Source organism: Lepidochelys kempii, chromosome 23, assembly GCF_965140285.1.
Source record: "Lepidochelys kempii isolate rLepKem1 chromosome 23, rLepKem1.hap1, whole genome shotgun sequence".
NCBI classification, from domain to species: Eukaryota; Metazoa; Chordata; order Testudines; family Cheloniidae; genus Lepidochelys; species Lepidochelys kempii.
Window position 1 is genome coordinate 4,088,293 of NC_136402.1, and position 27,972 is coordinate 4,116,264.

The window sequence follows — 27,972 nt, forward strand, 5'->3', positions numbered from 1 at the left end:
ATCTCTTTCCTGATCCGCACAGCATAAATTGATAGAAAGTAGGACCACAAGAGAGCATTGGCTTGCTTGGGAATTGGTGGGACCTCCCTGTCTCCACCTTGGGTGTGCATCAGTTTAGTCTCCTGAGATCTGAGGTGCTTTTTTTCATGGATTCCCAAGCAAGAAGAGCCCACTGTGATCATCTAGTCTGACGCCCCTCACTGTTAACAATGTACGCCTTACATCCAGTCTGAATGTGCCTAGCTTCAGCTTCCAGCCATTGGGTCGTGTTAGACCTGCCTCTGCTAGGCTGAAGAGCCCATGATCAAATATTTGTTCCCTGTGCAGGTACTCATAGCCTGGAATCAAGTCACCGCATCACCTTCTCTTTTTTAAGTGAACTAGATCGAGCTCCTTGAGTCTCTCACTACCAGGCAGGTTTTCTAACCCTTTGATCATTCTCATGGCTCTTCTCTGACCCCTCTCCAATTTATCAACATCCTCCTTGAATTGTGGGCACCAGAACCAGACACAGGATCCCAGCAGCGGTCACACCAGGGCCAAACACAGAGGGGAAAGAACCTCTCTGCTCCTACACGAGATTCTTGTTCATATATCCCAGGGTCGCATCAGTTCTTTTGGCCCCAGCGACGCACTGGGATCTCACGATCAGCTGGCCATTTGGGAGTGGATATCTTTCAGTCACTGCTTCCCAGGAGAGAGTCCCCCATCCTGTAAGTAGGGCCTGCCTTCTGTGTTCCCAGCTGTATACGTCTTCAATTTAGCGGCATCAAACCCCTATATTGTTTGCTTGCTCCCAGGTTATCAAGCAGTCTTGTCTCACTCAAGTCATGAGGCTCAATATTGGGCGCTCTGGGCGAAGTGTAATGGCCTGAGCTATCCAGGGGTCAGACTGGCTGATTTAATGATCCTTCCTGGCCTGAAAAGCCATTAAATCATCTCATCTGCCATCCTGCAGAGCCCGGGCTGTTCAGGTTCACCCAGATCTCCCAGTGACTCGAGTTTGGCTGAAGTGTCTCTTCCTGAAAGGCAGCCAGTCAAGAACTGACGACATCCAAAGAGGTTGATTCCAAGGGCGAGTCAGCTGCATGGTGATTAAACACACATTTGTGCCTGAGTTTATCTGGCGTCAACTTCCAGCCAGTGAGTCTCGATCTGCCTCTCTTCGCTAGCTGCTCCACCTCTAAGGACTTGTCCAAACACACAAGGTGTGTGTTTTCCCCAGTCCCGTACGGGAAGGGGAATAAGCTATAGCGGTATAAGGCACCTTTATCCTGGATGGTGTAATTTCCTCCACACCTGGGCTTGTCCTGGTAAAAGCAGAAGGGTAAAAAAATCACCCCCCTAATGGACGTCGAGTTTAGCGGTGTAAAAGCTGGTGTAGAGCAGGCTCTGTAATAGCCTAAAATATTTTCTCTCCCACGACTACATCACTTGTCAGTTTGCAGGTAACCCAGCCTTTGGGGGAGCGGTAAGTTACAAAAATGACAGGGCATGAATTCAGGGCAATCTGGGTGGCTTGGTAAACTGGGCACAAGCAAACAATGTGTGTTTTGTTATGACTGAGGGCACTGGATTGGGGGGGGCGGGGGGCAGGGGACTATGCCCTCCCAATTCCTACTGGCCATAAGGGCGAGCGATAGGCGGGGAGTGGAGAGGAGCAAGCAGGGGGCAGGGCCTCAGGGAGAAGGGGTGACGCCACTGACCCCCCCACTTTTAGGGACCTTCCGTCACTCCTGAATACAGCTAAATGCAAATGCGTACTTCTAGGAACAAAGAATGCAGGCTGTACTTACTGGATGGGGGCGGGATTTTGACTGTGAAAAGATTTGGGGGTCATGGCAGATAATCAGCTGAGCATGAGCCCCCAGTGTGACGCTGGGGCCGAAAGAGCTAATGCGACCCTGGGATGCATAAAGAGGGGAATCTCGCGTAGGAGCAGAAAGGTTCTTTCCCCTCTGTGTTTGGCCCTGGTGCGACTGCTGCTGGGATCCTGTGTTCGGTTCTGGTGCCCACCATTCAAAGAGGATGTTGGTAAATTGGAGAGGGGTTAGAGAAGAGCCATGAGAATGATCGAAGGGTTAGAAAACCTGCCTGGTAGCGGGAGATGCAAGGAGCAAAAAATATTTCGCTTAACAAAGAGAAGATTCAGGGGTGATTTGATCCCAGTCTATCAGTACCTCCATGGGGGAACAAATATTTATTAATGGGCTCTTTAATCTAGCAGAGAAAGAAATAAAATGCTCCAATGTCTGGAAGTTGAAACTAGGCAAGTTCAGACCGGAAATGAGGTGTACATTCTTACATGAGAGTAAGTAACCATTGGAACAATTGACCAAAGGTCATGGTGGATTCTCCATCCCTGGCAATTTTTAAATCAACAGTAGCTGTTTTTCTAATAGCTCTGTTCTCGGAATTATTTGGGGGAAGTTCTCTGGCCTGTATTATACAGGGGGTAGACTGGATGATCACAATGGTCCCTTCTGGCCTTGGAATCTATGAACAAAACAGTCTAAGGTTGGAAGATACAGAGCCTAGCATTTGGCTGTATCTACAGCACTCAAATTTTCCCCACTGGTTCAGCTCCCCCGTGAGGGTTAAATGATCAGTTGCTACAGAGGGAACAAAATGAACAGTCAAAATTGTTATCATTAAGGTTCAGAGTTAACAGCTGCAGTTGAGACCTGGAAGGGATTTGAACTTCTCATTATAACCATGGAAGGTGATAATATTTTTTTCTAAGCTTGTATTCCCCTTGTTGCTATAGTTATGAGAGATGTGTGGGTTTCTCATTAGGGCATATTAACTCTGAACCTTAGTGATGATGGATTTAAATGTCCAGGCTTGTTAACTATTTTGCCGCTGGTCATTTTCCCCTCTGTGGGAGTGGACCCAGTGGGAAATCTGTTTTTTGAGGTCATATAGACAAGGCTCAAGATGCCTGTTCAAATCTGATTGTTGGCCTGGAGGTGTCTGAAGGTTGTTACCCTCCGAAATTCACATGTGAAAGTGATTGACTCTGCTCCCTTCAGGAATGGCTATTTCCAAACCCTTCCCAGTTACCCCATTTGCATTTGTTGGTGCTGTCTTCCCTTGGCCTATCCAGAGGAAGGATGGCCTATGGGTTAGAGCACCAGCAGGCGGCCTGGGCTCAATTCCTTTACCTTTTAAAGAACCCAGCCCTGAGAGACTCGCCAGGACATCTAGGGCAGAGCAGAGGCATTGAATGCAGGTCCCCTGAGTCCCAGGCTAGCATCCTAACCACTTGGCCATCCTCCCTCCACATGGGTGGCTAATGTCTCTTTTAATGGCTCACCTGCCATTCTAGCCAGCTGCCCTGTTTGCAGATGTCCGGCAAGCGCAGCATCTTCTGTCCCTTTTGAACGCTCCTCTCCCGGTGCCTCTTGCTGACCACGACGTGCAAGTCCCAGCTGGGCTGCTCCGTCACCCGGCGCCTCGGGGCCCCCTTCGCACTAGGGCAAAGCGACTGGAGACCACAAGGCCGTTCCCGCCTGGGTTCATCTCACGCCCATGTCACACGCACTGGGGCAGGGCTTGGAGGGTGCCTAGATCCAGGCCTCTTCGGCACTGGGGCGTGAGCGCGGGATCCTGCTCTCTTCTGCTTCTGCCGCCATCTTCCTGCCCCTGGGCTCAAGTTAGGTCCAAGCCAAGAGACAAGCAGGTGATAAAAATTCACAAGGCAGGGGCCTGACATGGTCTGACTCCCGATGGGGGTGGAGGGATCAGCAGGGCCCGCCACCCTGCTTCTGTTGCATCTCAGAGCCAGAATATTCTCTCATGCCCCATTGGGTCAGGTTCCCTGGTGCCACACGCAGCTGTTTACACCGGGTGCAAAATGCCCAGTCTGATTGGCATTTTTGCATCGCTTTCCCCTGCTGGTTAACACCCCCTCCTCCCTCCGGTGTATTTCCAAAGTGTGGCTATGCAGGGTCGGGGAGGGGGGGGAAGAGTTAAGAATGTCCCCACCCCGCTCCGCTCCAGCAGCGTTTCAAGGCAGGTGCCACTGATGACAAAAGGGGTAGGGATGCAGCCACTTAAGGGCAGCTAGTGTAGCCAGAAGACCCAGTGCTCACACCACATCCTGCTGCTCTGCACCCGGGCTCCCCATGCTGTCAGCATAGCCGGAGCTGAATTGGCATTTGAATTGGAGGTCGGCTTTCTTTGCATTAGCCCCAGCGGTGCTAGAGGGATACTGAGCTTCCCTTCAGGCCCCAGCCCCTGAATCCTGCTGGCTGGGGTAAATCTGGAGTGCCTTCAGAACCAGATTTATCGCCAGCAACAGGATATTGTCACAACTGAGAGAGACCTACGACAGGAGCACCAACTGAGCTCAGTGCCCCTGTTGTGCCAGGTGTGGCACAGACCCTGGCTGAGATCAGGCCACTCATTGTGCTAGGCGCTGTGCAGACAGCCCCCTACCCTCAAATCTAGGTAGAATATGAGGGGAAACTGAGGCACCGGGCAGGGCAGCAACTGTCCCAAGCTCACCCAGCAGGCCAGTGGCAGACCTGGGCCTAGAACCCGGGCCACAGTCTCGTGCTCGGCCCCTTTTTGAGCCAGCCCAGGAGGTAGAGCAGTGAAGGATTTCGAACCGTCTCAGTGCTGCAGGAATGCCGGGGCGGCTTGTGGGGGCGGGGATTAGTCTAATAGCTCCGCCCTTCTCCCAGACCCCTTTCCCCGAGCCGTTTTGGGGAAAAGGGGGGCCTGCGGATTAGTGCCTCCCACCAGTGCCTGAAATGCTTTGAGAGGCTGGTTTTGGGAAAGAGGTCAGTTTGATCCATCCCCCGTCCCGTCCTGGGGCTGGAAACTCCATTATCCTAAGGAATAGCTGGTGCAAAGAGCCCATACAGCAGCTGCAACCCCCCCTCCCCCACCCTCATCCTTGGGAACCCCAGTGGTGTGGGGGGCTTTTCCCCCAGGCACAGAGCTGGCTCATTACCCACCCCTAGATACAGCCCCCTGGCAGGGTCCCTGGAGAATTGTACAAGGGGGCGGCGTGACTGGGGTATTCCTGCACTCGGCTATTCCCCCTGCTGCTGTAAGGCCCAGAAGGGCTAAGAGGGGATACGCAAGCTCCTGTATTGGGGCGTATGGAGCCCCCAAATGATAAGAGCCAAGGCAAGTTCAAGCAAGGCGTAAGAGCCCCCAAATGATACCCCAGAGCCAGATCCACCAGGACCTCTTGGCAATGGGAATCTAGATGGAGCTGTGAGTGGCAGGCCTGAGGGATGCCCCATGTGGTGACAGTGGGCCGCACAGACTGGGGAGTGGGAGAAACTGAGATAAAGCCAGGGTCTGTCTGGGTCCAGAGCAGCCTGGAGACTTTCGTCCCCTTTGGAGCCAATCCCATCCTGCCTCGCTTCTCTGCAGGTCTGTTGCTCCATGGGGTGGGTGGATCTGCGAGCCCGTCTCTAACCCCAATCTGAGGTTCCCCTTTAGGCAGACCCCAATGCACTGGCCTGAGCGAGTCGGGCCCAGCCTTAGGTCGCCTGGCTCTGGCAGGGGAGGGGAAAGAGAGGGGGCCGTGGCAGCTCAAACTAGCTGGTCTCAGGGGATTCCCCATTGTCCTCTGGCAAAAAGGGGTGACAGACGGCTCGGGGCAAACCCCCTATCAACCCAACGCGGGCCTGTGTCCCCCGCTAATCGCTGAACCAGGGAGAGTGGTTTGTGGGCCTGTCACTGGCTACCGCCTCCTGGAGCTGCCCCTTCAGCTCAGGCAAGGCGGGGTGTGCGTGTTTGGATCCAGAGGCTGCTGGTTCAGTCCCCGCAGCAGACGAGAGCTGCTTTCACCGCAGCCGGGCGACCTGGGAGCACAGCTTCCCTGCTGGAGCTTAGACCTGCAAGGCACCGTGAGAGGAAGGGTGCTTGATGAAGTAAGTGGGGGGTCTTGCCTAGGTGAGGACTTTTTAATAATGTAGCATTTCTGGTATTGCACATGAGGCAGTGTCATCCACTGAGTAGAGCAAGGGGAGCAGGAGTCAGAGATCCTGGCTTCTCTCCCCTGCTCTGGGAGGGGAGTGGGGTCTAGGGGTTAGAGCAGGGTGGGGGCTAGGAGACAGGACTCTTGGCTTCTATTCCCAGCTCCGGGAGGGGAGTGAGATCTAGGGGTCAGAGCAGGGAGGCAGGACTCCTGGGTTCTACTGCCAGCTCTTTCTGTGATTCACTAGGTGATCTCATGACAACCATTCTATGCCTCAGTTTACCCACCAGCAGTATGATACTGACTCTTGGAGGCTTCAGGAGCTAACGACTCCAGCTCACTGGGCTGAAAGGGGCCCCGTTGGGTCTGTGCAGGGCAGAGAGCGGGGAGGGGGGGTGTTGTACAAAACAGGCCTGAGCTGGAAGGGGAAGATAAGTCCTGTGAGAAGCTCACCAATTCAAGAGAGCCTCCTCTTTGCTTTACTTCCCCATTGCACCATGGAGAAACTGAGGCACCGAGAGGGGAGGGGACGTGCCCAGGACCAGAGTGAGAATCAGGGGCAGGGCCAGGAATAGAAACCAGCAGTCCTGCCTCCCAGCCCCCTGCTCTAACCACTAGACCCCACTCTCCTCCCAGAGAGCCAAGGGGACCCTGAGGTCTCACCCGCCCTGTGCTCTCCCTACACACAGCCAAGTGCTGCACGAACCGTTTAACCCCGGAAGTGCTGGAAAGTGGCTGTGGGTGCCGTTATCCCATCAGGAGTTGCATCCCCCTGGTTCCTGGGGACATCCTCCCCTCCCCATGGGCATGTGTTTCCCATACAATCCTCTTCCTAGAAACCCATCTCGCCTGGCAGGGGAGCTGCCTGCTATGAGGTCAAAGGGAGAACAGCTGGGGGGGCGTGTGCTAGGATTGGGGGAGTGTAGCGGGGGTGGGAAGGGAACGGAAGGGGGGCCACAGCTGCAGGTAGGGAGGCGGGGAATGGGTGGGAGAGGCATCTCCACCAGCTCAGTGGCAGCTAAAAGCTCCCACTGGCTCCAGCGCAGAGCCCACGACTGCCCGGCTAGTCGGTGCTTTGTGTGACGGCTGGAGAGTGAGCGAGCTCTGGCTGGGACTGGCTCGGCCTTGGCACGCCCAGCCCAGCCCAGCAGGAGGCAGTCCTGAGACCAGCTCAGCCTGGCCCCTAGGGGAAATCTAAATGTGGGTGGGATCTGTATTTGGGGGGAAGAGTCTTCCCCAGGGAAGAAGAGGCTGACTGGGAGTCTGGAGGACGGTGGGGTCCCTGGGCTTGCAACTCCCAGACCTGAGACCCAGCCCCTCTCCTGTGGGATTTTAATAGGGCGGAAGAGGTGTTCCTGTGTGATGTGAAGCCTCCGTGCCCACTGGGCCCAAAGGACAACGGTGGGGGTGGAGTGGGGAGGGGATGTTGAAACACTGTCCACCCCTAGGGGATATAACACTCGCTTGATGCATGGCATTCCCCTCCCAGCCTCCGGCAGCAGTAGTGAGCTGTTATCCTCCCCCCAGACTGGCCACCAGCGGGGCAGCTAGTGTGTTTACACTGCCGCTGGAGGGAAAGCTGATCTTACGTGCACAGTGGGTGGGGCACGCGGGCGAGGATATGGGCGTGTTAAACCCATCCCCAGTCCCAGGGGCCTGGTGCTGCTGTCACTGATTGGGAGTTCACCCCCACGCGTCTCCATCCCATTCAGGGCTGCCCCACCTGGGCTGCAGCAGCTGAAGTTACTGTTTTTATTTATTAGGTGTATTACGGTAGCACCTGGGCACCTGAGTCATGTGCTAGGTGCTGTATGTTTGTATTGCTATTAGGTGTATTACGGTAGCACCTGGTGATCATCGTGCAAGGAACCAGGGCACTAGGGCAATGGTGAAACAGGCCTCGAAGCTCTCCCTGTGGCCCAGTTCCGTGCCAACAGGCCTAGGGTCTCCCAAGATTTGTCAGCCTGGGTTGGGGCGTGGCGGGGATGCACCTGGCTTTCCAGACCCTGCTGAGCAGCGGGGAGGACTGGTGAGTGAATTTAACCCCCCTGAGGACTCCCCTGTTTGGAAAACACAGCACCTCTTTCGAAGGCTGCTTCTGCCAGACGGCAGCTCCTTTAAACACCTGCCAGAGCTTCCCTGAGTTGTCTGACAGCACCTCAACTTCCCCCTTTTCCTTTGGCTTCTCCTCTCTACCGGGCCCGCGGAGGGGGGCAGGATCCAGAATCCCCTGTGCCCAGCAGGAGGTGCTGCTTTGCAAATGGACTCCCATCCAGCTCTGGGCAGCTCCGTCCAGTCCCCCTCCGCCCAGCTCCCTGAACCCGAATGCTTTGTATTAGATATTCCCCACCACCACCCCCGGCCCCATCTGTGCTGACGGCCTTGATCCCTGGCTCCCATTTGAGCTAGAGGGAATTCCACCCTATTCTCTTCCAGGAGTGGGGGGGGGGGGGGGGGGGATGGGGAGATCGGGGCACAAGGGCTGAGGCAGGGGCACGGGGGAGGTAGCTTGGGCCATTTCAGGTCCTCCCTGCCTGGTGGTACTGCTATGGGGCTGCCCTAGCCTGCATCCATGTTGCAGTCGTCCCTACCCACCCATCTGACCCAGTCTGCCACCTCGATGTGCCCCTCCATGCCAACGTGGGAGGAGGGGATTCTGCGCCAGATCTGCACCTGAGAGAGAGGGCGGCGCTTATGTGAGCCTGCCCCTCCCATGCTATCCACCGGCCTAGCTGGCTCAAGGGGGCCATAGGGCAGCTGTGAAACTCGCCCTTGGGGGGTTGATTGAGCCAGGACCGAGTCTTCACTGAACTTCATGCGTTTCCCCCCTCCCCAGGCAGAGGGAAGGGAGTGGAGGGGAGGGGAGACTGGCTCCGGTTCTGGGGAAGGATGCACTGCCTGCTAGGAATGGGGGCGGCCAGAGTTGCTAGTGAATTTTGTGTCTGCCTGGTCCATTATCCCGCTGCGTTCCTGTCTCCAGCGGTCGGGGCGCAGAGCCAGCGCCAGAGCAGGGGAGCCGTGCCATTAGGAGCGAGGCTTGCGGGGAAGGGTGTGGAGTTGCTTGGCCTAGGAAAGGATCGTTCGGGGTCCGGCTATAGAAGTTACAGCTGAGAGGCAGTCTTACCTTGTGGTTAAAGCACGGGGCTGGGATGTGGGAAGCCAGGGTTTGGTTCCCAATTCTGCCACAGGCTACCCTGCGTTGGGGCAGGTCTCTCTGTGCCTCAGTTTCCCCATCTGAGGGAATAACCCTTCCTTTGCTCATCAAGCTAGTTTGTAAGCTGTTTGGGCCAGGGACTGTCTCTCACTTAGCCTCCGCCATGATGGGAGTCCCGATCTCAGTTGGAACTGCTAGGCAAAGCCATAATTAACTACAGGTACACTGGCTAGATCCGACAGAGTGTTTTCTCCTACAGTCTGTTCCCCGGGGCTTGATAAACTCTCAAACTTTCTTTTAGGGGAGACTGTTTTTCAGCCACTTAGGAAAGAGCTGAAATTCTGAATGAGAGGATCATAACAATAGCCCCAGAGCAACTTAATAATAATAACAACAATGTCTGTCTGCCTGTGTGCCTGGAACATCTTTTAATAGGTTTGGAGCCTTCTGGGAAAGAACTAAGTGGTTTCTATTGACTCATGGAGGCAGGTGGTTGTATATAAAAGCCCTTTGGGAAGAGAGGACCAAGGGGGTGGGCTGAGCAGTCTGGAAAGAGGAACTCTCAGATGTAGGCTGTGTTTGTGGAGCATACTGGGATGGATGCTTGCTCGGACATGATGACATCACATGTCAGACAGTGATATTGACACGGCGAGCTGCGACTTGTGTTGTACAGACTCTGATCTGCATCCTGTAGGAAGGCATAATAGACGAAGATCAGCTTCCTGTTTATGCTTTGTCACGGGTACGAACAGAGTTGAGTGAGAGAAGAGAGGTCTCTGCTTTAAACATCTCAGTTTGTCTTAGAGCTGGGGAAAAAGTGCTCTAGAGTCTCTGTGGAAAAATTTCAAACGACGTGAGACATTTTTGACTTTTTTTTGTGGGATCTTCTTTTTTCTTAAGAAAGAAAGACAAAGCAAAACTTTTTTTCTTTTTCCGTCCCTTGCTCCCTTCCTCCTTGAAATAGTACGGCTGAAGAGGAGAGATGGGAAGTGGGAAGCTAAATTTATTCTTTTGTTTGGTTTCTGAAAACTTTCTTAGTCGCACTATTTTTCAGCGGGGGGAAAAATGTTTCATCCGGCTCTAATGTATCTGATGCTGCAAAAGACACACGTGGTGCCAGATTCTGTGGTGACTTCAGTAAGGGGGTCATGTGTGTATAGCAGGGGTCACGTGGGGGCAGGACCAGATCCAGATCACGTGAAGAGTTTTTAAATGTAGGAATCATTTGCCCTTCCTCAGAACCAGCCATCTGAGAGCGACCCCTCTCAGCCAGCTTTGTCTTCGTTTTATGGTTGAGGAAGCGATTGACATAAATCGTCTCAGGTCACACACTGAGTTAGTGGTAGAGCTGGGGACAGAACCCAGGAGTCCTGACTCCCAGCCCTCCCTGCTCTAACCACTAGACATACTCCCCACCCAAATCCAGGAAAAAGAACCGAGGCGTCCGACTCCTTAATCCCTTGCTATAACCACTAAACTGTGCTCAAGGAAGCATTGTCATTAGAACTGTCTGTTAGGTGGGACTCTGCTAAGAAAGACCACGTGTTAATTAAATTATGCTGTGACTTCATTGTACAGTAACTGATCTGAATGCTGTATCAATCCTTACAAGGCTGACTATTGTGCGTTGGCCCATTAGTGCAGACCATGAGGTATGTACAAAGTCTGTTCCCTACCAACTGAACCCTAAAATATTCTGGGGGGCATATAAGAAAGGTATAAGCAAATGGAGAAGAGACGCATCAGAGGGGATCTGAAAACAGATGGGCAGCGGGGTGAGAGAAAGGAGTAGGATATCAAATAATAATCTTGAGTCACTGGGCTCAGTACAGAGCTAACTGGGGGCAAACCTGGGATTCACTTGTCTCTTTTTTTTAAAATGTAAAAATCAATAACATGAAAGTTAAACGACTTACAGCATATGTGTTCCTGAATACCGCCCCCTTCATGGGGCTCCGGTAGAATTATGCAGTTTTACAACTTATCAAAGCTGCAAGACCGAACAATGCTGCCAGGACTCAACCCCTTAGGGAGGGAGTTATGGGAATTAAGAAAAAATGTACATAAACCCTCCCCCCCTTTCCCGTTTAGGTGGAATGCAGGTCTGGCCATTCTCTGAGACCTCTTGGGGTGGGGGTCAGTGTTTTATCCAAATGTGTTTCGAAAGAGGATCCAAATTTCTTCGATGCCTTCAGATTCATATCCTCGATCCCTGCGGGGATCAGCTGTTTTTTCTTTGGCTGCTATTTCAGACAAATCCGAAGACCACTGTGCAACCGGGAGATAGTCACTGGCCTGGGCTATGCCGGAGGCTGGGCTTGTTGGGAGAGTAAGGTGGGGAAACTGAGGCATCAGTCCACCCAATTTAGGCTTCATCGATTTTTGTCTTTATTTAATACAGTTTCAGACAGAATTATTGTCACTTTGGGTGTCCAAATGCACATTTTATGCCAGACAATAAACAGATGAGACAGACTAAGAAGAGTACAGCATTTTGGGGCACAGGGAGTTCATGAAGGACATAGCCAGCTCTGATCCCTGGTCTGGTCCTTCAGTCCCCTTCCTTCAGTTTCTGGCCTTGTGGTTCATTGATTTGGGCCTTGTTCACTTGAGTCTTTTCATACATTGTCCTCACTGTGTATTTCTCAACCTTCCTCCAATCAGCTTCAAGCATGTAAAGTAACCCAGGCAGTACGTGGGCGAGAGTTTCTCTTTGCACGATTTTTGGTATCTAGACCATTTCAGTGTCGTTCTGCGGCATGGCATTCTGCCGCTGGGGTTTTCCCAGTAAAAAGGGCTTCGGGTCATTACGGCTTGGGTATTGCTTACTAAAATCGTTCGGCACAATATGGTACTTCTGTCCTGTTAGCAATAACATTGTTTTATCCACTTCCGTATAAAAGGAGAGGTGGCAAAACCCCAGGCAAGGCCTTTCTGGCACGAGGGACGTGATCAAAACTCACTGTCCGTAATGATAAATTATTCAAATGTAACGAACAAAGCTCTCGATCGTACCATTTAGCAATTCTTCACTTTTCTGAGACACGCACATTGAATGATCAGACCCAGTTTTCATTCGAGTGGTGAGAGGGGGCTATGGAAAACATGATGACCCTTTTTGTCAGCATTTCTTTTCTTTGGTCAACTTTGAACATGGACTTTGAGGGGCTCATTCACTTAGAGTCCGACCGTATGTTTGAAAACCCTTACAGAAAGCTTTCCCTTGTGCCGCATTTTGAGGTGTGTCTTAATTTTAAGGACCAATTGTTCCCCACCCGACGAGATGATCAAATGGCTCCATCTGGCCTAAAAGCATCCCAGTTTTTCTAGAGTTCATCCTTCTATCGCACCCCTCTGAGAATCAGAAAACACTTCTCGAACAAAGGATTTAACGTCCTGGGTTCTTACTCGGGAGGGGTAGCTCAGTAGGTTGGAGCATTGGCCTGCTAAACCCAGGGTTGCGAGTTCAATCCTTGAGGGGGCCATTTAGGGATCGGGGGCAAAAATTGGGGATGGGTCCTGCTTTGAGCCGGGGGTTGGACTAGATACCGCCTGAGGTCCCTTCCAACCCTGATTGTCTATGATTCGTGACCCGTGCTGCTGCTGTGAAAGTCATATCCACATGCTGCACCCATCACCATGGCATCTGGTGCCTTAGATGGCACAGGCCAACATTCTTAAAAGTGGGTGCTGATTTTGGCCCTGGTACTGCTGGAACGTCAGACACATGCTTAATGTCAGGCACGTGAGAATTAGAGAATTTGGTCTGAAATCAACAAGAGGAAATTCAATAAAGACAAGTGCAAAGTGCTGCACTTAGGAAGGTGGGGTTGTGTGTGTGGGGGGAGTGGGAGAATCAAATGCAGCACCACAAAATGGAGAATAACTGGCTCGGGGGTCGTACGGCTGAAAAGGATCTGGGCGTTCCAGTGGGTCACAAACTGAATGAGTCAACGTATTGCTGTTGTGAGAAACGCTAATATTGCTCCGGGGTTGTGGTATGTAAGGCGTGGGAGGTAACGGTCCCGCTCTTCTCGGCGCTGGTGTGGCCTCAGCTGGAGTATTGTGTCCAGTTCTGGGCGCCGTACTGTGGGAAAGATGTGAGCAAATTGGAGAGAGGCCAGAGCAGAGCCGCAAAAAGGATCCAAGGTTTAGGAAACCTGCCCTAGGAGGAGAGGCTAAAAAACGTTGCAGGTTTTGTCTTGACAAAAGAAGACAGAGGGGGGACCTGATATGTTTTTTCAAATACGTTATGGGCTGGTGTAAAGAGGACGGGGATCTGCTGTTCTCCATGACCACTGGAGGCAGGACAAGACGTAATGGGTGTAATCCGCACCAAGGGAGATTGAGGTGAGATATCAGGACAAACTTGCTAACTCTCTGGGGAGTGAAACTCTGGAACAGGCATCCAAAGGAGGTTGTGGGATCCCCGTCACTGGAGAGTTTTAAGGACAGGTTGGACAAACCCCTGTCAGGGCTGCAGGGGGCCTGGGCTAGATTATCTCTCAAGAGCCCCTTCCAGCCTGACACTGTGGTCCCTCCTTGACAGCAGAGGGACAATTTGCAAGCTTAAGGCAGAGCGTATGTCTAACCATTGCAGAATTCAGGGCTTTCCATGTCTCGGTTTCCAAGGTGCCACTGACCAGATTTTATGCCTTATGAAGAAGGTGTGAATTTTAACAGTGAGAGTAATTAAGCTTTGGAACAACTTGCCAAGGGTCCTGGTGGATTCTCCAGCATTGGCAGTTTTCTTTTTTTAACCAAGATTGGACAGTTTTCTAAAGGATCTGCTCTAGACCAGACAGGATTAATTGAGAGCCGTTTTCCGGCCGGTGTTACTCAGGAGTTCAGACTAGATGAGCACCGTGGTCCATTCTCTCCTTGAAATCTACAAATCTATGATTTTTGGAGATGCTGGTACAGACCCCACCGTGTAGCTTTTAACACACGCAGTTGGGCATGCAGTTTGTTTTCCAGACTTCTGCTCCCGCAGATCTACCTACAGAAAAGGCCGATTTGCAAAACCTCGCAGCAGCTCCCACTGTGACACTCGCAACCGGATTTTCAACAACGCTCAGGACCCAACACCCTGAGCTGCTTGGAAAGACTAGCTCAAGGTTTCACAGGTCCGGCATCCAGCAATGGACACACATCAAACCTTTCTAGAACGTGTTGGCTGCAATCAACTAAAACGGGAACGTTTTAAAAAAAAAATTATCCTGTCACGTCTCGTTATTTTTAAGTCCATTTCTGTTAGCAACGTTTGCAATTCGATTGCAAGTCTTGCAATATTTGGTGGTTTTAATCCTCAGAAACCCAGCTCCAGGTGTCCCAAGATTCGGCGAGAATTTCCGCTTCCATTTTTGGGGGGGGTGCTGGAGGGGATATTTGGGGGTGCTGGAGGGGATACCTGCGGCTTCACTCTCGCGGTGGGGGGCAGTGGCAGGGAGGCTGGTGCAGGCCCAAGACGCAGTTCCAGCCCATCAGTCAGGGCTTCCCTGCAGGCCTCTCCCCTTCCCCAGGGCAGGGAGCCAGGGTGGCCCTGTCACCCACCCCAGCTGGACTCTGAGGCCCCACAGCGAGGCAGGTGGCCCGGCCGAGAGGCGCTTGGTGGCTCCTCTTACCTGGAGGGCCGGGCCAGGGTGGGCAGGATCTAGTGGATGCAGGGGAGGGACCAATCCGGGTGCGGAGACTGCTCTTTCTGAGCTGCAGCGTCTGCACTGCAAAAATCCTGCATATTTCCTCTTATTTGAAAAATCTTGCCTGGACAGAGGGCGGAGGATCAAAAAAGAGGCCATGTTGGAGGAAATCCTGGATGTATGGTAACCCTAATACAGTTCTACTGGTGCAAGTCCTCGTGTGGACTCAGTTGTACCAGGATAGACTTGCCTTTTATCACGGTAGATAATTCCCCTCCCTGGATGGAGGCAGTGTGGCCTGGGGGGGATAGAGTACTCCAGAGACCTGGGTTCTAATCCCGGCTTGGCTCCTAGCCTGCTGGGTGACCTTGGGCAAGTTAGTGCCCCTCAGTTTCTTCATCTGTAAAATGGGGATAATAATTCCGCCCTTCTTTGCAAAGAGCTTTGAGACCTGCTGATGGAAAAATGCTGTAGAAGAGCTAGCGAATATTGTTATACCCTATTTCTATGACCACACGCCAGTTGTACCTCTCTGACTAAGCCGGGGTAGTTAAATTGGGTCAGCTTTTGTCTTTAGACAAAGCATGCGCGATCTCCTGATTTTAGGGCCCAACTCGTGATTTGGTATTGCTTACTTGCTTGGGCTGGTGATGCTGTGTGTGTTTTAAATCCTTCCTCCACAGTTTGCCTCAGCTGGGGCAGTTTTATCAGAGCAAGTCAACACTTCAAAACTAAGTCGAGTTCAATCCTTGAGGGGGTCATTTAGGGATCTGGGCAAAAAAAATTAAAAAAAAAAAAATAAATTGGGGATTATGCCTGCTTTGAGCAGGGGGTTGGACTAGATGATCTCCTGAGGTCCCTTCGAACTCCGATAGTCTATGAGTCTATGAGACCTCGGTTACGGCGACATACAGCCACCTGCAGTTACCAAATCGCTTCCGCACGCCCACACGACGCTTCTTGTCTCACCAGGCGTGCTTGCACCGACTGAACTGCCAGCGTGGGGCACTGCGGGCCGGCTTCTGAAAGGCAGCAAGAATCGATGTAATTTCAGCGCAGACTCTGCGTTGCTCACATCGGCCTACGCGCTACGCCTCTCGCAGAGGAGGTGTTAAGCCCGTGTCGTGGGCAAGTTAAATCGGTGGGAGCGACATTTCAGTATAGACACTTGCAGAGTTCGGTTGATGTAAGCTGCCTCGGGTTGACCTAACTCTAGAGTGTCGGCCAAGCCTTAGACTAGTTAGTTACACGGTGTGGTTCTGAGTTTCGTTCGGCGCTCGGGTTCTCGCAGCTGCACCGCGGGGCCTGCCATTGCGGAAAAGGGAAATTTTCCTGTTTCTACTGTAACGTTAAAGGGGAAAACGCTGTTCTTATGAACAGGGGGGCAGATTGTCTAAAGGCCTTTAGACACCTAAAGACGCAGGTAAACACCAGGTGGGATTTTCAGAAGTGCCCATGAGAGTTAGGTACTTAGGTGCTTCTGACAGTTTTGCTGGGGCCTGCCGGCATCATTAGATGCCTAAGTAATATTGATTAAAAGGTGCAGCCAGTCATCTGCCTCCACTCGTGTAGGGTGGATTGATTTGAAATCATCAAGCGGAACGCTGCATTTAAATCCTCGATTTAACCATCTCAGCCATTCGCAGTGCCTTTATTTTCTAAACAAAGGGACTTTCTCATTGCTTGATAGAACCATTTAAAAACATTGATTTACAGTGAACTAGAGCAAAAGATGGGGGCAAAAGATCTATCTGCTTTAAGATTAAACTCGATAAGTTTATGGAGGAGATGGTATGATGGGATAACATGGTTTTGGTAATTAAATATTCATGGTAAATAGGCCCAATGGCTTGTGATGGGATATTAGATGGGGTGGGATCTGAGTTACCCAGGAAAGAATTTTCTGTAGTATCTGGCTGGTGAATCTTGCCCATATTCTCAGGGTTTAGCTGATCGCCATATTTGGGTTCGGGAAGGAATTTTCCTCCAGGGCAGATTGGAAGAGATCCTGGAGGTTTTTCGCCTTCCTCTGTAGCATGGGGCACGGGTCAGTTGCCGGAGGATTCTCCTGCTCCTTGAAGTCTTTCAACCACGATTTGAGGACTTCAATAGCTCAGACATAGGAGATAGGTCTTTCGCAGGAGTGGTGGGTGAAATTCTGTGGCCTGCGTTGTGCAGGAGGTCAGACTAGATGATCGTAATGGTCCCTTCTGACCTAAATATCTATGAAAGAGCCTTTATACTAGATTTGGTACATCTATCTAGGAGGGTACACTGTACCCATATGTAGTTATTTAAGCAATTATGTAGCTTCGTATTTTCAGGTTCTTCTTAGTTGTGCAGTTTTAGTATGTTGGAAAGTGGTGAGTGATCTTGCTTATTTGCTAGATAATTTTATTTTTGCTCATGATTTGTCAAACTGCATTAGGGTGGTAACTGGAATGAAATTAAACACGCGCAATGGCAGATACAATTTATTTGTATCAAATTAAACAAGTCCTTAATACAGTACGTGACCTATCATGCCATATTTATAAAGCTTGACCTCAAAAGTTAAACGTTTTTTCCCTTGATTCTTTCTTTATATGGAAAAGCAGCCCCTAACTCAGTAATTTTAATAGAAGCTTGTGGATTCAGCATATTTAATTTTTGTATTTAAATGTTTTAAGAGATTATAAATTTAGGCGTTAACATATATTTTGCATTCAATTCAGATTTTGTTTCTTAAAAAAAAGAAAACCTTGTAATTGCAATGAATAAAAATCAGATTATTTTTATTCCCCCCCCCAAATCATTTTTTTCAATCCACCCTGCACTCAAGGTTTGTTATTATTTGGTCAAGAGCCCAAATAACCAAACTTGGTTCGATTTATTGTCTAAGGACAAAGTAGTACAATACGAAAAGAAGTGTATTCACCTCACGCAGAAGGTGTGCTTCAAAGATTTGCATTTCAGCCCGTAGTATTTACAGTCTGATTTTACAAGTTACAAAACTCTGTATCCATCGCTAAAATCCACCCACTGGTTTGGAACAGTTCCGTACCTTGGTGGTGTTCTGCACTTGGCTTATGTCTGGTTTGGATCCTATCTGGCAGAAGAGCTGGGCGTGGAGGTAAATCCTACCCCGTGCTGGGACACACGGTTCACGTGTCTTGGCTTTGACAGGGTTCCTATTTTTAAAGCCAAATCCTGCCTCCGCTTTGCAACATATGGTGGGATTCTTTACATGGGTGAACCGAATTGTGGGGAGAGCGTAATGGATAACTTCCCAATACTTACATGCATGTATAATGTATGTTAATACCATGTGCATAATGCCCATTAACATGGTGTATACTATGCCTAATATATATATGGCTAACAATACCTTTGATGCTCTAGCCAGTTGTCTGTGTTGCCATTAAGTTTTGGGAATGTTTTCCTGGCGGAGAAGCGGGGGCTAGCAAACTTTGAGTCGAAGGTAGCTCCTTCTGTAGAATGTAATTCCTCTTCCCCCATCCACAGATCTGGTTGAATGAAATGTTTTCCTGACAAAATGTAGGGGAGTGGGTGAAATTGGTGTGCTTTGGTTTGGTTTAGTTGGTTGGTTTGTAAAATTGTAAAATTTTAGTGACTTTTCCCACAGGACAATTCAAAGTAACTATTTTCAGAAATGTTGACTCTTCCCTTCCCTACCCCTCCTCACCCCACCATTTCAGGGTTGAACTTTTTCATTGTGCGGAAATTTGATTCCCTTCCCCCAAAACGAAAGAATCGGAGTTTCCCGCGGGATGGAAGTACCCTTGTCCGGACAGCTCTGAGTATATGTCCTCTTATTCCCCTGGCAGAGATCAGCCAGGTGTGTTTTTGTGGAGCAGGTGACCTGGGATTTTGGGCGGGGGAGTTGTCTGCCCTATTGGAGATGTTGGCAGCTTGATTTTTCTAAGCTGATGAGTTATAGCAGCTCCTGTCTGGTTTGAGAGACTGGGACGCAGGCCGGCTGGATGCTGAGCAGATGCGCACTGGAGATCCGCACAGGGATTCGGGGCTGGGTTAGCAGTCAGGCCGGGGACAGCAGCCCAGTTGGAAGGAGCTCTCTTTAAACGTCTGTATTGTTCTCCTTTGCCGTCCCCCTGCCAGCATGCCCAGCCCATCTTACTGACCATCTTTCCCTGATTGTTTCCTCATGTGCTATCATCTGCGTCTCCCCAGCTGTCGTCTCCTGTCTTATACTTCGATTGGAAGCTCTCTGGGGCAGGGATCATCCTTTTTGTTCTCTGTTTGTACAGCGCCTGGCACAGTGGCAGCCGGGTTTGTGACTGGGGTTCCTAGGTGCTACCATAAGACATTTGAGCTGCTATTAGGTGGATTATGGTAGCACCTAGGCATCCAAGGATGGACCAGGATCCCATGGTTCAAGCACTACTGTAATACACCTAATAGCAATACAAATGTACAGCGCCTAGAACCCTGCTCCATCCCTGGGGCACCTAGGTACTACCACCGTCCATATGATCATTTTAATGGAAGCTGGGTACATAATTCCCCGAGTCCGCTTGATTCAGCCAAGGTCACGCAGCGAGCTGGGAGGAGAACCCAGCAGGTCCTGGCTCCCTGTTCCGGGCTCCAACCACTGGATCCTGCCGCTGGTTCCAGGCTCCCTGCTCGGTTCTGATTTCCCCTTTTAACCAGGCAAACGGGGGCCACGGGCCGTGACCTCACGATGCTGCCCACATATCGCCTCCTGATGGTCAGGATTTACCCCCACTCCCCCCCATCACTCATGCTGGTTTTTTTTTCTCTCTCTGTCTCTCTTGCAGTAAGAAATCGGAGCCGATCTTCTCCCGTGCCCCTGCTGGGTACCCCAAAGACGGCCCCTATCGCCCTATTTATATTATCCCGGACCAGACAGAGCCGTGCATCTTTGCCACCGAGGTAATGAAGATACGCGGTGCGCTTGCGACCTCCCCTCTCCCGCTTGTTCCTCGCCACCCCTGCCACTCCCTAACCCAGCCAGCCCTGCAAACCCATAGCGCGCGCTTCCTGCCGCCCCAGCCCCACCCTGAGCCGCATGCCCGCTCCTCTGGGGCGGTGGGGGTAACATGCATGACCCCAAAGTGCATGAAGCTAAGACCAGTGGGTGGGTGTATGTGTGTGGGGTGGGTGATTGCAATGGGTAGGAACTGCCAGCAGTGTCTACCCATGGGGGAGGCGGGGGGCTGTTGAGGCAGCTTTAGAGCGGCTGCATTGCATGCTGGCAGCAGCGCCCCCTGCGGGCGGCCAAGTATAAGCTCATCACTTTCCTTTCCAGGTGTTTTTCGGGCAGAACGCAAAGCCGGCTGCTTTTGCTGAATCCCATGGGTCGGGTTGGGATGGCTTGGAGCAGCTGCAGCAGCAGAGCTGTGGTACCTGGGGCATTATACCCCCTTAATGCCCCTGGGGGGCGCTGTGGGGAGTGAGCACTCGCCTGGAGCAGGTGCAGAACTGGAGTTATGGTACCTGGGGTGTTATGTCCCCTCATGCCCCAAGGGGGCGCTGTGGGGAGCGAGCACTCGCCTGGAGCAGGTGCAAGGGTGGAGCTATTGTAGCTGGGGGCATTATATCCTCATATTGCCCCCAGGGGCCCTGTGGGGAGTGAGCACTCGCCAGCACCAGTCGAGCCCATGTTTAGTGTTGGTAACCTCCCCTTTGGGGTGTTGGGCCCTGGGGAGGGGCCAGCGTGTGTAGGAACTCTGCCTTCACCCCAAGTCTGTATTCCCCACCCCACAGGGTCAGGTCTCTGTCCATATCACGCTAAGAGCTTCCAGTGTGTGAGCCAGCCTCTCCCCCACCTCTTCCCCCCATCGCTTGGCGTCTGGGCTGCTTTGCTACCCTTCTCCCACCCTGAATGCTAGGCTCGCTCAACCCAGACGGCCTGCATACACCCTTAAAACACCCCCATGGGTGCACCTGCAGGAAGAGAGATGGAACCACTCTGACTGATGCCAGAGTTACAATGGGGGCTGCCACGCCAAGCAAATGGGGGGAGGGGGTGTCGATGCGGGCTCTGGGGCTCCGGGTGTTCCCCCATTGTGGAGTGGCCCCTGGTTTTGCAGCATTGGGTGGCGGATGCAGTGTGCGTACATGTGGGAGCTGCTGATAAAAAAACAGGGTCTGTGCTGGGGTGGGTGGGAGTCACACCTGATTCGCTGAGCTCTGGCTCCATCCTTAACACGTAAAAACTCCCCCTGGCACCACGCTGCCCGGCGCTGCCGTCCACTCCAGCATGGGTTTGGTGGTGCTGAGCTCTCGTCCAGCAGCTGGCTGCAGAGAGAGAGGGAGAAACCCAGTGAGAATGAGGGTCTCTCCTCCCCTCCCCTCTGCAGGGAGGCAGCTGTGCCGATCAGCTGCTGGAGTCAGTTCGGGGAGACCCAAGTTCTTAAAGATCCCACAGGGCAGCCTGTGATGCTTCCCGAGGTCCCCCGAGCTGTGCAGCACCTCACTACCACCCCCACTTAGCGTCAGACAGCTTCGTCTGTACTTGCTGGGGGGTCACCGGCAACGTGAGCGCTCCCTGTTTAGCCCGCTCAGGTTGGCGCCAGCCAACGCCTGCCCCCAGGCTTTCCCGTGGCCGGCCCATCCCCTGATCCACTGGCCCCTCGCAGAATTCACAGATCTGCTGGTCCCAAAGAGACAGCACCCCTGGCGTACCAGCTTCACCTCCAATCGCTGCTTCACTTCCAACCCTGGGAGATTTGCAGGGTGGCTGTAACGTGTTGGTCTCAGGCTATTAGAGAGACGTCTTTATTGGACCAACACCTGTTGGAGAAAGAGACCAGCCCTTAGGTATGTTTGGAGTGAAATCAAGGATCAATTTACGTAGCAGGTGCAAGTAGAGCAGAAGTCTTGGAAGCCACTGGTTACGGGTAAAATAAAACCGTAACCTGCCTGCCAGACTGAACTAACAAGGCACAGCGTTATCTGTCTGGCTCTGAGTGAGCTAAACTCCAGGCTGGACTGGCCGTGATCCCTTTGTAATGGCACCAGATGCACATGAAGCTGCTTAAATATCATCCTTACGCACCTCTCGCGCCGGTTAGGGCGACCAATGTGTTACTGCTCTCAGTAGAGACCTTCCTTTGCCACCTCTCCCGTTGACTTCAGACTGCCAGCTGGCCTCAAGGGGTCCCTGGGTCCCAAGGGCTCTCTTGGTTCATTCTGTAGACAGGCTCGGTGGGGCACCGGGGATTATGGATCCAGAGCCGGGCTAGGCGGGTTTGCAGTAGGTGCAGCTGCAGAGCTGTGGGCATAATACACCTGTACTGCCTCCTGGGAGGGGAGGCTGTGGGGGAGTAACCTGCACCAATCATTAGTTATTGGGGGGGGCCCCGCCAGGCCTGCTGGGGTGGGGCAAGGCCATAGCCGGAGGTGTCCTTGCTGGGGTGCTCAGCCCCAGGCTGCACGGAAAGGGCTCTGGGGTTCCTCCCCTCAATTTGAAGACACAGTTTGGGCCCAGCAGGGACAGGGGTTCTGCTGTTAACATCTGGGCTGGCCCTGCTAGGGGCCTAGTGTGGGAAGCACCTCCCTGACTTCCAGCAGCAATGCTCCCTGGTGAGTGTGAGCCTAACTTGGGCTTCTCTTAGCATCTCCTCCACTCAAATCCAGCTGGGATCTGGGTTGCACTGGAGGGGAATCATCAAGGAGCCCAGGGCACTCGAGCCAAAGAGTCCAGCAGGGCAGTGAGGCTAGATCGGGGCCCTAATTTCTTTGTTAAGGCCGGCCCAGGCTGCTTGCTGCCAGGAGAGTTCAACCAACGAGCTCCCAGGAGCCTGGGGAAGCCCAGGAAGCATGGAGGGAAGGGGCCTGGTTCTGACAAGGCTACATCTGATTTACCCCAGGTGTAAGGGAGTGTATCTAGCTCCAGATGCAGCTGATGTCAGGATCGGGCCCACACTGAGGTCAGAATCGTTTTCGGGCTACCCCCCAATCCCTTTGTCAAGCTGTCCTGCAGTGGCTCAAGAGCATGATACCAACCTCAGTGCAGACTGTTAGGAACCAGGGCATAGGCCCTGTACTGGTTGTGATTCCATCCTTCGGTCTCACCAACCAAGCATCAAGTGTAAACTCCTCAGGTGCTGTAACGGCCTTGATATGGAGTCACAGACAGTCCTCTTGGGTTCTCTGGTCTCTCTCGCCCTGCAGGTGCGCCTACCTGTGTGATAGATGGCCCCTGACACCAAAAATCCCAGCAAAATTCAGGTTACTCCCAGTCCCGAAGGACTAGTCGCTTACCCCAGATCAATTGCACTTTAGATCTCGCACCAAAGACAATGCTTATAGTTTATTACAGGACTGGCTAGCTATAGATTTATTACATGGGAAAAGGAAACGAGCGAGTTCTTTACAAGGTTGAAGCAGGTGAACATACACACACGCAAGCGAGTTCCAATCTTAAATTTTAAAAAGTAATAGCAGTTCCTATAATAAGCAAGCTCTGTGTGTCCTTAGGCTAAGCACTGGGGATCTCTTGCTTATGCCTAGTAATCCTTGCCCCGCCAGAGTCCAAGCCACATAAAGATCCAATTCCTTCTGATTAGGGGTTTTTTATTCCTTTCCCTGCTTCTGCTCTGAGCTGCAGACTCCACTGATGGGAGGAATCCATTTGCAAGTCTCATCTTCACTAGGCAGGGAGGAGAGTAAACAGTATTTTGTCCTCTTTAACGTTCCCCAATAGTCCATCTGATGTGGCTGGGCCTTCCTTGTTGAGCAGGACATAACGCCTTGAGCTGGAGACCAGCGTTTCCCAGTGGTTAAGGTCCCTCTCCTCTCTGGTGATTTACAGAGTCACAGAGGCTTATAATGCGAAGGCTCAAGATATTCCCTTACAGTAGGGGATACTGATGTTATAAGTGAGATGAATGGTGGCAGCAGCTCACAAGCATTCCCGAAAGTAAACACTAAACCCATTCTGATCCTCCTAATGCCTGTTTTATCGATTCTAACACACAGGTGAGCAGGGGTGGTCCCAGCCATGTATTTGTCAGTGTTCAATGGGAACCATGGCAGCATGACTCCCCCAATGCAAACACTTCGTAGGAAGGGGTGTCACTGACTCTCCTGCATACTCTTCAGCGTCCCTCTGTTCTTGACAAGGCATCGGCCACTACATTTTCTTTTCCTTGATACAGATTTTTTTCCACGTCATACCCCGGCAGAGCTCAGTCTGGGATTGGTCCCTTTGAATATCATAGAATATCAGGGTTGGAAGGGACCCCAGAAGGTCATCTAGTCCAACCATATTAACAGGGAGTGATCGATTAAAACCTTACATTTTCTATTCTACAGTTAAGGTTTAAGTTGCTTAATCGCCCAAGTTGCTTAACGTTCCCTCTCCAGGACAGCATAGTTCTGTTCAGTGGGGGATCGGTTTTTTACAGGCCTCGGTCCCTATCACCCGATCTGCCTTCCCCCTTTTTTTGTAAGGTCTGTTCTGGGGCCACAGTGTCACTAGAGCCCTTTCCAGTCCTCTGGTAATGATGATCTGCTCCTTGGTCTGCGGGGCAGGCCAATTCCGAATGCTTCTACTTTTAAAAGGTCAGGGCAAGCAAAGCTGCTGCTTGCCCTGTGTCCTCTGTGACATACCCCTGTGGCCTCTCATCTTGCATTTGGACCCTTTGCCAGTGAGGCTGGCTTCTCTAAGCCTCTGCAGTACAGTTCCCCCGTGGCTCAGGTGGTCTTGCCAGGAACCACTAAAAATAGCCAAGTCGTCTACATCGGCCCTGGCAAAGGTCGGCAAACTCTGCAACATCTCCTTGATGAGCCTCTGAAAGGGAACCGCTGCACTGATTAACCCGAAAGGCAGAACCATAAACACCTTTAGGCCAGAGCCCACTATGAGAGCTGACTTCTCCTAGGCCACAGCATCTACGGGAATTTGCCAATAGCCATGAGTCAAAGCCAGAGTGCTTATGAATTTTGCACCCTCCTCCACTAGGTCCCCTCTCCAGAGTGTGGCGTCAAGGTCAGGTTGGGTGAATGGCGTCCACCCTTCTAAAATCCACACACCATCTCCTGGTTTTATCCCTTTTAGGTACCGTCACAATGGGAGACGCCCCCATCCCTCCTGTGTCTGGCCTGCGGTCCACTTCCTCCCGGATCTGTTCCTTTGGCACAATGGGCCCTGTCATTTCAGTGGAAGGCCCTGCTTTGTTAGTTAAACCTGGCTGGTTGGAAAGTACCCGGCTGTGGTGTTTCCAATATTGGGTCTAACACCCTCCCAAATCTCGCTGCTCTCCAGCTGGGTCTCTTTTTTACTCTCCCTGACCAGATCAATTAAAGGGGCAGGAAATGTTCCCTCATCAGCACAGAAAATCAAGTACCCCCCTCCACACTTTTGTGGGAAGCTTTCAACCTGTTGACAGACACTGTTTGCACAGGTCCCCTGCAGCTTCCTTACATCATCAGCCGTTCACGCGCCGTCACCCAGAAAGGTCCCTCCCAGTGATCTTGCATCTTGTTCTTCCTCACTGGAATCAACACTAGCAGCAAGTCACCGAGGGCGAAAGGCCTTTCTGCAGCCTGCCTGTCACACCGAGCATCTGAGACATCCAAATCCTTCCAATCCGTCACAGCCTTAAAATTCTCTTTAAAGCAAAGTGACATGCTCACCCCCCTACAGGCTGTCCTGTCTCCTCTGTCCCACCCACCCGAGAGCTTTGCACTGAATCTTGGGCTTCCCTTGCTTGTCTCCCATAAAGGAGCTCAAAGGGGGTGAACCCCATAGATTGGTGGGGTATACTCCGGTACACAAATACGGGAGCAACACACCCCAGTCGTTCTCCCACCACATAACACACATCCCCTGTTGAATCTTTTTCTACCAGACCGTTAACGTCTGGCTGATGGGAGCAGCCTCCATATCGCTCGCTCCACAAAACTCTTGGAAACCACAGGCATGAAATTTGTACCAGAGCCTGACAAGATTTCCTGGGGAAAATGTACTCTGCTAAAACGGTGCTTAGGATCCTAGCCGGTTTCAGCATTTATATTAGAGCTGCTGGCAGGACCCTCCGCAACCGGTCCATATATTTCTTTCCGTTCCAGGAAGGTCCGGGTAGGGATCCCACAATATCTACAGACCAGACCCTCTGGCAAACACCCTCCTTTGCGTGTTTTGGCTCCATCTCCCTCTCGCTGTCTGTCTGTCCGTCCCGAGTGAGCGCTCTGTCTCTCCGCAGCGGCCCGGCTTTTAACCCTGCCATCTGACACTTTACCTCTTCGTTCTCCGGTTGGGGCTGTGCTCTGCGTCCCTGCAGAGAGGTGGAAGGAAATATCCTGCCTCTTGGCTGGGGGTTGCTAGATGTGAACATCCCGCCATGAGGGTGCCCGTTGTCTTTCTGGATTCTCCGTTGATCTGTGTCGGTTCTAGCCAGTCCCTTTAACAACCCCAGATGGTTACGTGACACCCCTCACCTCCTGCTCTGCCCCAGCAGCATGGGAACCCTTTGGCACCCTCTGGGCAGCAATCACGAGTCAAGTAAGTCACTGCCATTTATATCATTCATGAACATCATGCCATCCTAGTGATGGGCAATGCCTGCAGAAGTCCCTTGTTGGGTCCTTTGGAACCTCCTACACCTCTGACGTAAGGTGCAACTCTGCCGGTAACTTGTTACTCTCGCCAACTTGTGAGGCCACTCGCAATTCTGTTTGAGTGTCGCGCGGCTTCTCTCCCTGCCGAGCTGTCCAGCAAAGGAGCAATCCTGAGCAACTCCGTCCTCCGCTCATCCGGCACAAGCACCTGCTTGTAAACCTCACCAGGATGCTCTTTTTCTTCCCTGTGGAGGTCTCCCTGTGCAACCAACCACCTCCTAGAAACCATCTCCCCTTTTCTCCCCCAGCCAGGGTGTTTTTCTGAGCCGCCTTCCTCTCCTTGTCCTGGTGAGCCTCCATGAACTCAAAAGCAGATTCTCTGGCAATCTCCCAACCCATCCTCTGGGGACAAACTCTGCCTTTCAGCTGATAAGAGGACCGAGGGCGTTTTCCCGCCCCCCGCCCCTTGCAGCGCCCCCTGCTGTCCATAGCCATGGCAGAGCCAGACTCTTTCCAGAGGCGAGTTATGATATGAACCTGCTAGCAGGGCTACAGTATCGTTACCTATTAAAACAGCAGCGGGAAGTAGATTCCTAACACCCACACCGATATCACCTTCAAAGTCCTCAACCTGGAAGTAAATCTTGGCGAAAGGGGGAGTCCCGGGGCCTTCAGCCAAAGCTAAGATAGTTAAACTCTCACCAGGAAACCGGTCTTCCTCACTTACCAAACTTTCCTTGACCAAAGTGGCTGGAGCCGCTGTGTCCCTCCGGTCCTTGACAACCTGCGTCATTTACCTTTAGCATTCTTAATAAATCCTTCACTCCTCTCCCAAGGTTCGATCCTGATTCAATTTCCTCCTGCCCGACTGCTGCCTCTGGGGTGATTGTAGTGGCGTTCACTGGGGCGGGTGGGGTTAAGATTGGGGCAATTTGGTTTTATATGGCCGGGAGCCCCAGGGTGATGACGGAATACCTGCCTGTCCTTTTGGTAGGGGCTTTAAACTCTGGGCTCTCTTGGGGTTTTTTATCGTCAGAGTTGGGGATCAGTTTATTTCCAGCCGCTTCTCTTAACCTGGGGCACAGGGGTATTTCCCTTCCCCTGGGATTTGCCCCCCATCCCTCGTGGGCCCTTGATTCAACATACTCATCAGCAATTTCTACAGCCTCTAAAACTGTGGATGGTTTGTTGTCACAGACAACTGCCTTCCTCTCATGTGTAACTACCTCTAACAATTGCTCCTGGACCGTCAGATCAAACCGTTCCACAGTCACCTTCGGCGCCCAGACCCGTATCCATTTTCTCATCAAACTTACACATTTTTACATATGCAACACAAGTGACCTTGTCCAACATTCAGAGGTGTCTACGCTGCGAGCGGTAGGTTTCGGGGGAATCCGAAACCTTTTCAGTCCATTGCCTTTACTTTTCTTATACATCTTAGCATCCTCTTTCTCCACAGAGGCAATGCATGCGGGTGGCGGGGGGGAGACACACATGGGGTCACGTGCCTTCCCCAGATTTCTGCCAGGGTTTGCTGGCCAGGCCCCCTCCCTTTCCGGCAGCCCCTGGAGCTGGCAAGCTTCAAGCTGCGGCCACTGGAGAGAGGCAACCGCAAACAGCTGGGAGCTGCAAGGAGAGGCCGCTAAGGGCAAGAGGGAGGGGGGCATGCCTGGGGGCTGGAG

At 52.0% G+C, this 27,972-nt stretch overlaps 1 protein-coding gene across 2 annotated transcripts in view; it reads left to right on the forward strand.

Moving 5' to 3' along the window:
• DLL3 (delta like canonical Notch ligand 3) overlaps nucleotides 1-27,972 on the forward strand; it is a 258,608-nt gene that overhangs the window by 104,776 nt on the left and 125,860 nt on the right. The window contains exons 8-9 of one of the 2 annotated variants that reach the window (XM_073321918.2): nucleotides 19,537-19,651; nucleotides 20,028-20,299. In XM_073321918.2, coding sequence (XP_073178019.1) covers nucleotides 19,537-19,651; nucleotides 20,028-20,147 — 235 coding nt within the window. In that variant the 3' untranslated portion in view covers nucleotides 20,148-20,299. Of the gene's footprint in view, nucleotides 1-19,536; nucleotides 19,652-20,027; nucleotides 20,300-27,972 lie in introns of those variants that run through there. The other variant, XM_073321919.1, reaches the window with a different exon arrangement.